Genomic DNA, 12,652 nt, shown 5'->3' with positions numbered 1-12,652 from the left:
AAGGACGCACACATACACCGGCACGCACTCCAGCTACGCACGGACCACAAACACGACAGCGTTACGATGCACCTGTGCACGAAATGTGAGGTAGCATTCACATCGGGCGTAACATCTGCTCGAATTGTTACGCTAAGCAAGGAAGGTGCCGCCTGGCAATCATTTTTTCGGTCCAACTTTAACTAGCATCGGACACAGAACATCACACAGGCTTAACAATTATTATTTACCACAAAACGAAACACCGACCAAACGAGCCAACTCAATCGATCAAGTTCTATGGGGGCCTCCTGATGGAAGGGATGAAAATTGAAAAAAAAACTATTATAATAACACAATTACAACCGGATGCTTTTTACGGTGCAGAACGCGCTCCGAGCACACGGAAACTGCACCAAAATACAGCATCGACCGAATTCCTGCACTGGGCTGCTCACTGACGAGTGGGAATCTCACGCTCACGAGTGAGCGAATGGTGATATGAGTCACGGCACCATACCGTGTCAGCACGTTCGTTAGAAAGAGACCGTAGCTGAACAGGACTCGTCGGGGAAAAAAGGATACGAATGCGGCGTATGTATTGTGTGCGTTTACACGCACACACATTCAAACAACCAGCGCCAGCTCACCCGGATAATTCTCAGCCGTCTTCTTTTTGACAGGTTGGTTTTGGCCGCTCTCCTCCGGGCGGTTTATTGCTGGGAAGAAAGCAAAACAAAGCGCATCACCCCCTCCGCACTCCACCGACAAACACACACATACGTGTACACCTTTCTAATGATACCGCAAAACGCTTGCTACGATTTTGCCAAGTGGATATTTTCACACTACTTGTCACCACACGCAGAAAATGACCGACAACGTCGTCGTCATCCTCCAAAAAAAAAACAAACCATCGCCGTTTCGCATGCTGCTGTTGTTGTTGTTGGTATCCTCCGTTCGCTATGCTCTGTTTCGCTCTCGCAAACGAGCAGCAATTTTTTCCAAGACGGCAGTGCACTTTGCTTTTTCTTTCGCTCTACTTCGCGCTTCTCCTAGTCGATCGAACCTGTGCCTTCTACCTTTCGACCAATGCGCGAACGGTTTCTCCTTTACTCTCCCGCGAAAATAGGCATCAGCGGTCTTTATGTTGTTTTTCCTTTCTTTTCCCTTCTTTGCTACTGATGGTGCTGCATAGGAACTCTCCAACGATGGCTTCCGTTCCCGGTTTCGGACGTGGATGCCCTTCGCCGCTTCTTTGCTAGCCCTACTACTTGCGCCAAGGCGGTTGGATCGATCACCTGACCCGTCGCACCGGTGTAACGAATGGCACAGCGCGTGGAATTATGCACACGAAGCCCACCGAACCTTCTGCAAAGCCACAGAAACTGTCCGCATAAGTGAACGGGTTTTTGGAAGGATCCTCCACTTCGGAATGCAAATTTCCGGTTCCTGTTCACACGGTAGCACAACCTTCTACAACCGCCGATGCACGACCACCACGCACTGTTCCGATCCACTTGCCATCGTTGGAGCGTTCGATCGTAACAGCAGCAGATGCAAACACTGTCCTTTGACACGGAGATGAAGAGAGATCTTCGGGGCAAGGATTGCAACAAGACGAAACACAGACCCGGAATAACGTTGGAGCGGTCGATGCTGGAACAGGGCTGTGTCCCGTTTTAGGCTGTAGAAATCGGGGTCACTGTTCCCGAACGGTTCCGGAGAACACCAACCGTGAACGCGGCCAGCGATGGATGCTGCTACTCGGCGAGATTATTCTACGTTTCTTCGTCGATAAAAAATAAATGCTGTTAAAAAAATACAACAAACCTCGTTTATCCGTCCCGGATATTACAACGGCACGAATTACCAGAAGCGAGCATTTCCCGCTGACAGCGGTAAACATGTACGCGTTTATGATATCGCATTGAATACTAAATCACTACCCAAGTGTTGCCATTTCGCAGTGAAAAACACGCATTTCACAACTGCTGTTTTTTGAATATTTCCCATTTGATTTATGTTATATTTTTCGTTTTCTTATGACCAATCGTGGAAATATACAAAAGACCACAAGTTCCAGGATTGGTGGCCATTCGCGTACATACAAATATTTCATCTAAAGTGTTATATCCATCGTCGTTGGATTGCTGTCGCGGCTAGAACTATCCGCCGAGCTGAGCGTCTCCTGTGTTTCCTCCCGTACCACTCGCACGATGTTGGGGTCCTTCTTTTCCTTACTTTTCTCACGTTCTCGATCTCCCCGTTCCTTATCCTTATCTCGGTCGCGCTCCCGATCCTTATCCTTGTTATGCTTGTGTTTGTGCTTATGCTTATGTTTCTTTTTGTCTTTCTTTTTCTTTTTCTGTGGAAATTATTAAAAAGGAAGTGAAAACATTTGCTACCCTTTTCCAATTTGGCAGACCATTGCACGGGAAACTTACCTTGCTACTATCGGACTTGGAACTATTAAGATCTGGCTGCGGAGACGATTCGCCGAATACACCCGTTTTGGCAAACATACCCGGTTCGAAGCCGGTTGGACCGGCACTCTTCGAGCTGCCCATGCTGATGCCCGGAAGGGAGATGGAATTGTCCGAATAGAATTCTGCCTTTATCTTCTTTGCCGGCGGATCCTTATCCAGCGCACTGGACGGTGTATCCGTATCGTCCAGATCGATAACTTCCTCCTTTACCGGATCGATCGTCTTGTGGCTTGATTCGCCAGCCTCCTTCTTGATGCTGGCCTCGACCGTTTCGATGATACGCTGATTTTCCCGCGCTACCCGCTCATTATCTTCCTCCTCCCGTGCACGGCTTTCCGCATCATCAAACGGAGATCCGTCACGGCTTCGCGGAATCATTACCTTCGTGTCACCTATTTCGATCAAATCGAACGATTCCTTCACGTCGGGTTGTTCCGGTGTCATGGAACGGTTGCGTTTGACGGCATACGGTGCAAGTGCAGCATCGTCCGCCGTTGGAGAGTTACGCCTGCTCGAACGTTCCGAGTAGAAACCTGACGATCCTTTCTGTGGCCGTAAAATCGCTCCCAACTCTTGATTGGCAAGACAGGCAGGCATTCGGACACCGTACAGGGTGTAGTAGAGATCGACCATATCACACCGAAGGCGCGTGTCGTGCGATAATTTCGAGCTAGTGCGCAGAGGGAAAACAAAGAACCATTAACTCCACTGAAACATAATTCTACACAATCGGTCTTACTTCATGTTATCCCATATGCGTAATGCAAGTGCTTCCCGATCCAATCGATGCCGGTTGGATTTGTCGAAAGGTAGCGCCTCGATCATATACCGACCCAGCTGATGTCTAGCCATCGGATCGGGATCTGTTTCGAGCAGCTCCATCAAATGCTCAAGATCCTCCCAGCGGCCATCAATCTTCACGTAATCTACCAGACACTCCATAGCCGCCAGACGCACGTCAATGTATTGACCGTAAGCAGCATAGCTCCGGTAGATCTTTGGATTCGTTGGTAAATGTCCACACTTTTGCAGCTTACGAATCACTTTCAGACACGCGATCGATACAGTATATTTGAACGATGGTAAATGCTTCTCCAGATTAAGAATACGTGTGACTTCTTCAAGCACTAGTCTGTAAGAAAGGATGTGGAAAAATGTAATGAAATAAAAACTATCTTCCACAGGATGATACCACGCTCAGTACTTTGCATCTGCTGATAAACTTTCCGAAGAAAGGGCACGACCCTGGTGAACCACCGAGATGACGGGAGTGATTGAGTTGCCCAGAGCGTCGACCAGTGCCGCCCGGTAATAATTGTCCGAATAATGATTTTTGGAGTTGTCGTTGTACTTGAACAGATCCAGCAAAAACCGAATTACCTCCGGTGGACAAATGCCATGAGCCGTACGCAACCCGGCCATCGCTACCGGTATCGTCTTTTGCAGGAAGTAATGGTGCAGGTTGGTGAAATTGTTCTGTCGTATGATGTGCGGCGCACTGAACGAGCCGAAAAACTTTTTAAAGATTGTCAGCATTGCCGGTGGACCCTGCCAGGAGGTGACCATCGCGTTCGCAACCTTTGTGAGACAAATCGCAGCCTGACAGCGTACCGTATAAAACACACGATCGTTTTCGATCGTGTCAGTAAGAGCGAGACGCGTCTGAGGCGTGGCATACTTTTCCAGCGCCTTGATAGCTTCGAGCTGTGCCGTAACATCGCGTTCGTGACGCAGCTGGAACTGCCACTGAAAATCTGGCTGTTCGATGTTGACCGAGCGTAACAGCGTCATTTCCGGATCGAGACGTATCCACAGAACGGGTGATTCTCTATTGGAAACAATGGAATAATCAACTCATTAGCCCATGGAATGATGTGTTTCTCGACCTGCACTACTTACGCCATTGGAGAAAGGTCCATATCCACCTCTTCGCCAGTACAGAGTGGAATCTTTTTCTTCTTATTACGTCGACTCTTCGAGTGGCACGTAATATCCGACTTTACGATAATGTTCTCGATCTGAAGCGTGTGTTTAAACGTACCATCGAGTTCCTGGAGTTGAATCAACAGTGGTCCAACGTATTTCCGTACGCCACGCTGATTTACACAATCCTGCCGAATTTCCAGCTCGATCGTGTTACGCTTCGAGTTGAACACGGACGTCATCGTAAACTTGGCATGACCTCCGGTACGCACCCACTGATCGATAAACACTGCCATGTCCTTACCGGTGACGGTGAAGATCGCTTTCGTGAACACGTTCGTCGAAATCAACAGGTGGCCCCACAGTCCACTCCCGATCTTTGTTCCGGCCGCATTCGAAGCCAGGGCGAGCTGTTTGTTAAACACCTGCAGCAGCAATTCCTGCCCAATGCGGTGCTCCAGCATGCGAATGACCAAGTGCGATTTCTTGCGCATCATCTCAATGTACTTCGGTGACATGGTGTGCAGGTTCTTGATGGGGAAGTAAAACGGATTGTCATTGTACGCCTTCTGCGGAGCGGCCGGTGAGTTGTTGATGCTCGACACGGCTGGTGGCGCCGGTGGTTGACTGCAGTCCAGTATGATTCCGCCGTACTTTTCTTCGTACCGTACCACCTCGTCCAGTTCGTCCCGGATCCAGCTGCGGTACGCATTGTTACCGAAACACTTTTTCGAATTCAATCCACACAGATACTCGGCAATGCCGCGAGCCAACCACGCATCCGACCAGTTTTCCATCGTGATAAAACAACCGAAGAATTGTTCGGCGATCGCTTTCGACATAACCTTGCGCGAGTGAAATGTCTGATCGATGATAGCGATCGAATGCAGTAGATGCGTCGACAAAATCGTCATCGTAGCGTACGCATTACATTCATTGTCGATTTCGTCCACGAATACTTGCTTGTAGCAGGAGAACGGATACCTCGTCGATAGTGCTTCCTCGTAGAACTCGAACGCTTCGTGCAGAAAGCGCACCGTGTTCTTCAGTAACGGCAATAGCTGAGGCAAACAGAAGTGTGTCACCTCGTGCATGTGGGGATCGACAAAGATTTCAAACGGACCAACGGCCAACGCAATGTTTGGTGCGCACACTGGCACCGACACAACGTAGTGATACGTTTTGCGCTGTAAATCCGGCGTCATTACCACCTCGACCAGCTCGCCGCACGATACCGCCGTCATGGATTTGTCCACCGTGAACTCAAGCTTCCACGTGCACGGTTCCGCGTAGCTGTCGATGCACGGGAACCACATGCGCGATGAGTTCTCATGTCCGTACGTAAACATGTGTGCCGCTCGTTCTTCCATCGTTCCCTCGCCCTCGGGAATGACGAAATGAACACCGCCTGGTGGATCTTCGAGCGAAAACTCAATTCCGATCCGAATGCCGCGACCCTCGGAAATCAGATGCTTCGCTTCCTGTGGCACCACAATCACAAGCTCTCCCTTGTTGTGGTCTGCGTCTGAGTGTCGGGCAACATCCAGGTGAGATTTGGAGAAGAACTCCAGCGACTTGTTCTTCGTCTCGCCCTGACAAATGTCCTGAAACGGATCGAAGTAATGGATATCGGCCTCATAGCTGTCGTCAAGAATAACACGGTAGATGCGACACTGGCGACAGTTTAACCGTATCACCGGTAAAAAATCGCTCGTCGGGACAATCAGCAGCTCCACAAAGCCGATGATACTTTTGCGCTCAAAGCTGATACCAGTCAGGCTGAGAATTTGATGCGCTGTAAAGAATGTAGGAAACACAATTACATACGATTTACTACGCGGTCGGTAATGCTCCAGCGGGAGATACTTATAATTTGAATGGACGGGGTGTATCTTCTGCCGTATCTTTCTTCATTTTTTAAGATCTATTTACGAGCGAACGCTCGTTCATCGCCGCGTATTTCACACAATTTTCTCTTCAATGTTTGTTTGGATGCTTGATAAGCGAACGCCGAAGAGGTGTGGTCATAGATGCTTTTGACAGTTTTGTTCAGCCCAATCCTTCAAAGCGAGAAATTCAGACAATTCAGCAATCACACGCAAAATCACGCGTTTTTGTTAATTAGACGTATTGTGTACCACAAACAAATGTTTTGTAAAATATTCCGGAGTTTTGATATGTGTTTTCCGTGATAATATCAAATATTATCGCTCTTCACGCGCTCTCGGTGCATAAATGCTATAGTTTAGCTACTGGCTAATACGTGGCGCTTTTGTATTCAGCAGAATATTGACACTCTTCTATTGACAGCCTGTAGCAGTCATTTTGAATTAAACAAACCGTGTTTGTGTGTAGAAGCCAAGGAGACTTGGGCAAAAGTGTTGTTGATTTCCTTTGTAAAATGGATGAAATTGTGAAATTCAAAGCATGGGCAACAAAGTTGGGATGCCCACCGGACAAATTACCACCCGACGATGCACTGAAAAAGTACGTACTTCAATTTTGTGCAGTTCGCGCACCTAGCACCCCTACCCTAATCGACATCCCGTTTCAGATCGTTCCGAGGTGAACAAAGCACGATGTTTCATCACATTATGGAAAAGGTGCGTTCGCGACAGGAGATAGCATCAATGCGGAAGAATGTGCTCGTTCATAAGCTACAAATTCACCAGAAAACGGACAGCATCGTTGCGGTAGGCAACAAACTCCCCTCGGGGTTCTTCCATGTTCTCATCTTTTCCCCATCGTTTCCCTTCGTAGAACGCTTCCTTTAATACGCTACCAGCTGAGCTGCAGCGCTATTTAAAGATACAGAAATTGAAGAAGAAAATCGATGAAACACGACTTCGTATTAAACAATCCATCGGAGGATTTGAGTCGATCAACTTGCAAATCAAGGAGAAAAGTAAATATCGCGGACCGCAAAACGATTGTATTCGATCATAGTTAATTACCAATAATTACCTTGCAGATGTTCAGAAATTACAGTTGATGCACAAACAAGATGAATTGAATGGTAAAGTTGCGCTGTACATGGCACACGAAGCAACGCTGCAGCGCAATCTGGAGAAAGAAGCACAACTGATCCAGCGTATCGAGCGCATAATGCCCATCAATTCGTGTCACCCCGATATGGCCCGGAAGGCCATCGAACGATGCACACAGTTGCTGGAGGGGTTTTATGAACGTTTCCAGGATCAAAATCAAGAAGCAAGTCGAGCTTTGCAGGATGATCTTTGGGCTGACCTTCGCGATGTACTGCGTGGCATTCCGAATCATCTGCTTTGGAACGTACTACTTACAATGAAGGACAAACATTTGAGAGAAATCTCCGAACATGACAGCCGTCGAAATGCACAGGAAAACGATGTGACGCTGTCCGATCTTGATCTGCTGCAAGCAAGCATGGCAAAGCTGTGCTCCAGCCACATTTGTGTGTTTCTGGACGTTGTGTCCATCCGAAACAAGGTGCAAGCGGCCCGAGAAGAGTACCTGGCCAAGTACACTCCAAGCTCGAACGAACTAGAAGCGAAGATGGCCCTCATAAACGTGATGGATGATGAAGCGGAAGAAGCACTAGAGGAGTACCTGGTGCAGTGGAATTCGCGCGAATATAACCAGGGGCAGATAGATTACATGACGCGCGAGATCGAGCGCAAAAAGCAAGAGCTGCTCGCGTACACGCAAAAGGTGCAAAATCACGAGCAACTGCTTGGTCAGCTCAGGAGCATTTACGGCCAGATCGAGGAAATTTCGAAACACATGGAGGCTGAGTTGCATCAGGTACGTCAAATCAAGCAAAAGGTGCACTACACGAAGTACGTGTGTCAGCACACGGTACACACCATGCGACAGAAGAATGGAAATAATCAAACGCTGAACATGAGCGATCAGTCGTTCAGTCGGCTAGACAGCACGGCCCTTCCGGGGGTAGGTGGCGGACCTGTATACAACCCGGCCGTATTACCTTCCTTGGCGCGTGAGTTGGAGGTGTTCAGGCAGATTCCGCTCTGGAAGTATGTTTGCCGTTCTAAGGCGGTCCTATTAAGCATGGAACCGAACGCTGCTATTTTCTTTGAGCAGCCAAACGTTCTAGCGCTGCTGCCATGTACTGGCGTTAGTGCGGAAGTGTCACTAAAGCAGTTTATCGAGATTCAACAACTCGAGCAACATACAAACGCTTCAACGGCTGATTCCTGTAGCGTGGTGGCACCTTCAATTGAGCACGAGCAGTTGGAGCATCGCTGGAAGATTGATGACGGCAAAATATGTGAGCTGCTGGATATCATCGAAACGTTAACAAACAGCTCCCAGCAAACGATGGAAAAGGTCCGCACATACTACAACTTCGCACTTGCCAACAACATGAGGAAGTACGTCCCACCTACAAAACTCTTCAACGGCCGTAACTTCCGTGAGTACGAGAACGAGTATCTCTTGTACTATCGGATGATTAACGGCTTCGGTGGAGACAGATAGGTGAGCGTATCTGCATTTCTATATTTGTTTAAATAAATCTTTTAACATGTTTACTTTTCAACTTAACTTATTATGCTAAAGTCTTCAAGAATCATTTAATTAAAATCACATACGTACATTAAAGACTTAATTGCTAACATTGAAACTATTAACCTACATGGTAGTAACTCTCTATTGCGCGGGAGCCATGACCAGCAGGGCTCAGATGATTAGCCCTCCACTCCCATGTTGTAGTCGGCAATTTTGGCCAGTATCTTCTCGATGTCCTCCTGGCAGTGGATGCCGATATCGTGCAGATCCTTCTCGCACAGCGTTAGAAACACGTCGAAGTTGATCTCCTCCTTGGTGAAGATGCGTATGTACTTCGACAGACTCATATCCTTCAGTATGTTGGAGACGCAGATGCGATGTTCGAGCTCCCGCTTGGCCAACGGTGTCACGGCGTATGCTTCTTCCTCCTGCGGAGAACGCTTCTTTTGTGTCCTGGGAAGGGGAACGAAGGTTAAAGTAATCTTGCATCGGAAACAGGCTAACTCCATCCACCACCTACCGGATCTGTTTGGCAAGCAGGTACGACTTGCCCCCCACGCTTAGACGTTCATTATCTTTCGGTGTGTTGCAGTGGGTCGAAATGCCGAACGGTTGGCTTAGCTCGATCGGTGACAGTTCCGGCGATGGTATCCGGGACTGGTGCACCATCGGTGAGAAGCTGCGCCGTTTGGATCTGTTTTTCGGCTGCTTGTATGCCTCAAACGATACATCCTGGGTGCAGTTGCCGGTTGGGGAGATCATTTGTATAATCGGCGAGGGGCGCGATGTGTTAGCATTCCCGATGGTCAAGCCGATCGCTAGCGGGAAGGACAGTAAAACACATGTTGAAAATTACTTTTCATGTACAAAAACAGATTGTTCTATGCTGCGCACGCGTACCTTTCGATTTACCAGACGACATGATGAACAAAAACAGTAAAACACAGTACAATTAACATAAAAAAAACACGGCACGACACAAAACAGAAAGTTATTTTAGCTAAGCCACCAAGTGAAGCCGACTAGTAGAAGCGTGTTTCAGATGCGCAAAATGGAGGACATAAAACGAGGCCCGATCGAGGGAAACCAAACCACCATTACAAAGAGAGCAAGGACATTCGTTTATAGTTGGATCGGGTGATCGAACGATTAGTTGTGGTGAATTTCTTTCGTTTGTTTTTCAAATTTAAAACTAACAACATAACATTGAGTTTAATTTTTGTGCATTTACTGACTAGAGTAACTTACTGTCTGGTACTATACAAATGCTAAATATGCTTTCAGTGTTGCGTGCCCAAAAATGAGTGAATATTGTGCCTTTGTGATAATGATGAACGCGGCTTGACCACAGCGCTGGAGTCCCTAACGTTTTATTAAATTACAATAATGTTTCCAAAAGATCCCGAAACGGTTGATATTAAGCTCACGGTACCTCATATAATTGTACACTTAAAATACCCTTCCATTGTTATTACTTTTCCTGCCTGCTGGATAGTTATACGCTATATTGTAGGTTTTGGTGTTGCTGTCATCAAATTACTACTCTTCCGGTTGAAACGTTTGGAAAACTGTGCAAAAAAAAAATACAGAAGCTATGTAAAATAAAGCCACTTTGGAGAGCTAGCTTATGGTAACTAGGTGCTATTTATAGAACGATAAATTAAATTCAATTCCCCACAATTCACTAGCGCTAGTGCTTATGCTTTTCTAGTAGTATATTATTGTCAGTTCTTCGGCCGTTCATGGCCGGCTCAGTTGCCCGGGGCTCGGACCGCTCATAAGCTCATGGCCCTTGCCAATCGGACCCGGAAGTCACGGTATAGCATCTTGCCACCGATCGGTACTCGGCTCAGGTACATGTCGAGACTCATCAGACAGAGGGCCTTTCCATTCATGGGGAACTTCTGTGCCAGTTCGGGGCTGATGTCCAAACCTTCCGACTGGGCCAAATTGATTAGCCAAGTCCACACGTTCGCCCGCGTCCAGTCACGTGGATCGATCGGCAGTCCGTCCGCCCCGTACTGCACCTTCTTGATGTTGGTCTGCGAGCTGGCATTTGATTCGCGGCCGCTAAGGTTCGTAGTACCACCGCCACCATTGCCATTCGCACCGTGGTTCCAGCGCCGTTCCGTCTCGTTCGTGAGCACACTGACAGCGGACAGGTCCAGCGGAGGAACACGCCATTTCGTTGCACTTTCAACCTGCATGTTGCTGCCGTATTGGATGGCCGGCTTGTTTGAAGAAGATTTGCCCACAATCTTGGTGAATTATCTGCACGAGAGAAGAAGGAAAAGCAAAAAGATCGTTGTGTCGTTAGCAAATTGTAAAACTGAAAGATGATATGCGTGCTGTGTTATAGAATAACCATGGACAGATACAATTCGTCGAAGAAGGAAGTAAACTACACAAAACAGAATCACACAAACTCTTGCATTAGAACACACTCCACTGTCGCCTCCACCCGGCAATACGAGTGTGTTTTTTTTTTATTTCTGAAAGAGCGGAAAAGTCAACCAACCGACCACAATGCACGATCGTGTAACAATCGGACAACAATGCGCCCATTTGCACGCATTTGACGGAAATGGCCCCACCGTGTACACGGGGAAGTCTTTTGTTCCGGTGACAAAACTCTATTTCGTCATCCACAACCGTACAGAGCCACACTTTCCCCCTGCGGAGTACTTCCCTATTATGGCTGCAGTGGTTGTATGTTTGGGTGGCCCGCCACCAGGAGTTGTGTTACGCGGTGGAAGAGACCTTGCATTTCTATCACGATGTGCTCTGTACAGCTCGGAACAGCGTCGCATATGGGGCTTCCAATTCTAGCTCTCCACTGTTGGGACTTCGCTTTGTTTGGAAGCTGCCAAGAGGAATGCATTTCCGGACAGTTGTATATTGACCGGACCCCGTACCATGAAGGCGTGATCGATCGAATGCGATCAGATCGGAAGACCGGAATGTGTATCTCCGTCACGCGGGTTTTTGGTGACATTCGGACCTCCACAGTTTGGGATGAACAGAGGATAGACACACTCCACGAGCACACCGCGCATTGACCACCCAGGCTGGAACGATCTGTCATCCGGTGGTAGGTAAGCCGTGATGACGTAATATCTTGTCCTCTTTATGGGTGTGATCTTGTCGTTTCGCGTCCACAACCTTGCTGCTGACAAGCACCTGAAAGCAAACCTTTCATCGCCATAACTAATGTGTTCGGCGGGTGTGTTCCAAATCCGTTCCGGACAGGAAGAAGAGAGGAAAAAAAAACACGCACACACACACACCACAAATGATCGCGTCTCTGGCAGATATCATCTCTGTGCTTGCATCCTCACCATTAGGGAAGTTGGAGATGGCATTTTCACATGTGTTTTCCAACGCTTCCACCCAGAGTTTGTACGAGCGGTCGAAACGGATGTCACGATTCGCCTGGGAAAACGGATGCACTCTGAGATGGCGCTCGTGGTTTTGTACGATTCGTCGCTTCCGTCGTTTCTCCTCGACACAAACTCCACCGCCGGGGCACTGGCCGTACACATTCGGATGCGTATTACCGGGTACCCGGGTGAGTGTTTTAAGAAGAAGCACAGCGAGAGAAAGAGAGAGAGATAGGGGGAAAAAAATCGACACCTCTTTACGCACATCCGGATCCGGAAACGGATGCAGTTCTTCTTACGGCCACGTTCTCGAACGTAGCGCACTGTTCGTGTGCTACTCGAGCAGTTCGTGCAAGCATTTGTATCAGAAAG

General features: G+C 48.0%; 4 protein-coding genes across 4 annotated transcripts; 1 reads left to right on the top strand and 3 right to left on the bottom strand.

The window, feature by feature from the left end:
* Positions 1–2,101: 2,101 nt before the first annotated feature.
* Positions 2,102–6,305, bottom strand: LOC128711917 (transcription initiation factor TFIID subunit 2). The gene is made up of 6 exons (XM_053806809.1): positions 6,262–6,305; positions 4,368–6,188; positions 3,673–4,296; positions 3,208–3,600; positions 2,427–3,138; positions 2,102–2,347 (listed from the first exon to the last, which is right to left on the bottom strand). Exons 1-6 carry the CDS (start codon positions 6,303–6,305, stop codon positions 2,102–2,104), a joined length of 3,840 nt encoding a protein of 1,279 aa, XP_053662784.1.
* A 484-nt stretch (positions 6,306–6,789) lies between these two features.
* On the top strand, positions 6,790–8,870 carry LOC128714660 (augmin complex subunit dgt5). The gene is made up of 4 exons (XM_053809536.1): positions 6,790–6,878; positions 6,946–7,084; positions 7,152–7,296; positions 7,363–8,870. The coding sequence occupies exons 1-4, from the start codon at positions 6,793–6,795 to the stop codon at positions 8,868–8,870; spliced, it is 1,878 nt and encodes a 625-aa protein (XP_053665511.1). The 5' UTR covers positions 6,790–6,792.
* Positions 8,871–9,079: 209 nt separating this feature from the next.
* Positions 9,080–9,822, bottom strand: LOC128714982 (uncharacterized). Its single transcript, XM_053809865.1, has 3 exons — positions 9,801–9,822; positions 9,421–9,718; positions 9,080–9,353 (listed from the first exon to the last, which is right to left on the bottom strand). The coding sequence occupies exons 1-3, from the start codon at positions 9,820–9,822 to the stop codon at positions 9,080–9,082; spliced, it is 594 nt and encodes a 197-aa protein (XP_053665840.1).
* Positions 9,823–10,675: 853 nt separating this feature from the next.
* Positions 10,676–11,107, bottom strand: LOC128714442 (ETS homologous factor). The gene has a single exon (XM_053809317.1). It carries the CDS (start codon positions 11,105–11,107, stop codon positions 10,676–10,678), a length of 432 nt encoding a protein of 143 aa, XP_053665292.1.
* Between the last annotated feature and the right edge of the window lie 1,545 nt (positions 11,108–12,652).

Source organism: Anopheles marshallii, chromosome 3 (assembly GCF_943734725.1).
Source record: "Anopheles marshallii chromosome 3, idAnoMarsDA_429_01, whole genome shotgun sequence".
Classification (NCBI taxonomy): domain Eukaryota; kingdom Metazoa; phylum Arthropoda; class Insecta; order Diptera; family Culicidae; genus Anopheles; species Anopheles marshallii.
Note: the sequence above shows the minus strand (reverse complement) of the source record. Positions and strands in the feature narration are given on the sequence as shown.

Bases quoted from the DNA above. Each gene is read 5' to 3' on its own strand.
- LOC128711917 (XM_053806809.1), bottom strand. From the start codon at position 6,305: ATGAAGAAAGATACGGCAGAAGATACACCCCGTCCATTCAAATT. The intron at 3,601-3,672 runs GTACTGAGCGTG...CCTTTCTTACAG, and splicing joins AGTTTATCAGCAGATGCAAA to ACTAGTGCTTGAAGAAGTCA. The intron at 2,348-2,426 runs GTAAGTTTCCCG...TAATTTCCACAG, and splicing joins CCAAGTCCGATAGTAGCAAG to AAAAAGAAAAAGAAAGACAA.
- LOC128714660 (XM_053809536.1), top strand. From the start codon at position 6,793: ATGGATGAAATTGTGAAATTCAAAGCATGGGCAACAAAGTTGGGATGC. The intron at 6,879-6,945 runs GTACGTACTTCA...ATCCCGTTTCAG, and splicing joins CCCGACGATGCACTGAAAAA to ATCGTTCCGAGGTGAACAAA. The intron at 7,297-7,362 runs GTAAATATCGCG...ATTACCTTGCAG, and splicing joins CTTGCAAATCAAGGAGAAAA to ATGTTCAGAAATTACAGTTG.
- LOC128714982 (XM_053809865.1), bottom strand. From the start codon at position 9,822: ATGTCGTCTGGTAAATCGAAAG. The intron at 9,719-9,800 runs GTACGCGTGCGC...CCTTCCCGCTAG, and splicing joins GTCGTCTGGTAAATCGAAAG to CGATCGGCTTGACCATCGGG. The intron at 9,354-9,420 runs GTAGGTGGTGGA...TCCCCTTCCCAG, and splicing joins CTGCTTGCCAAACAGATCCG to GACACAAAAGAAGCGTTCTC.
- LOC128714442 (XM_053809317.1), bottom strand. From the start codon at position 11,107: ATGCAGGTTGAAAGTGCAACGAAATGGCGTGTTCCTCCGCTGGACCTG.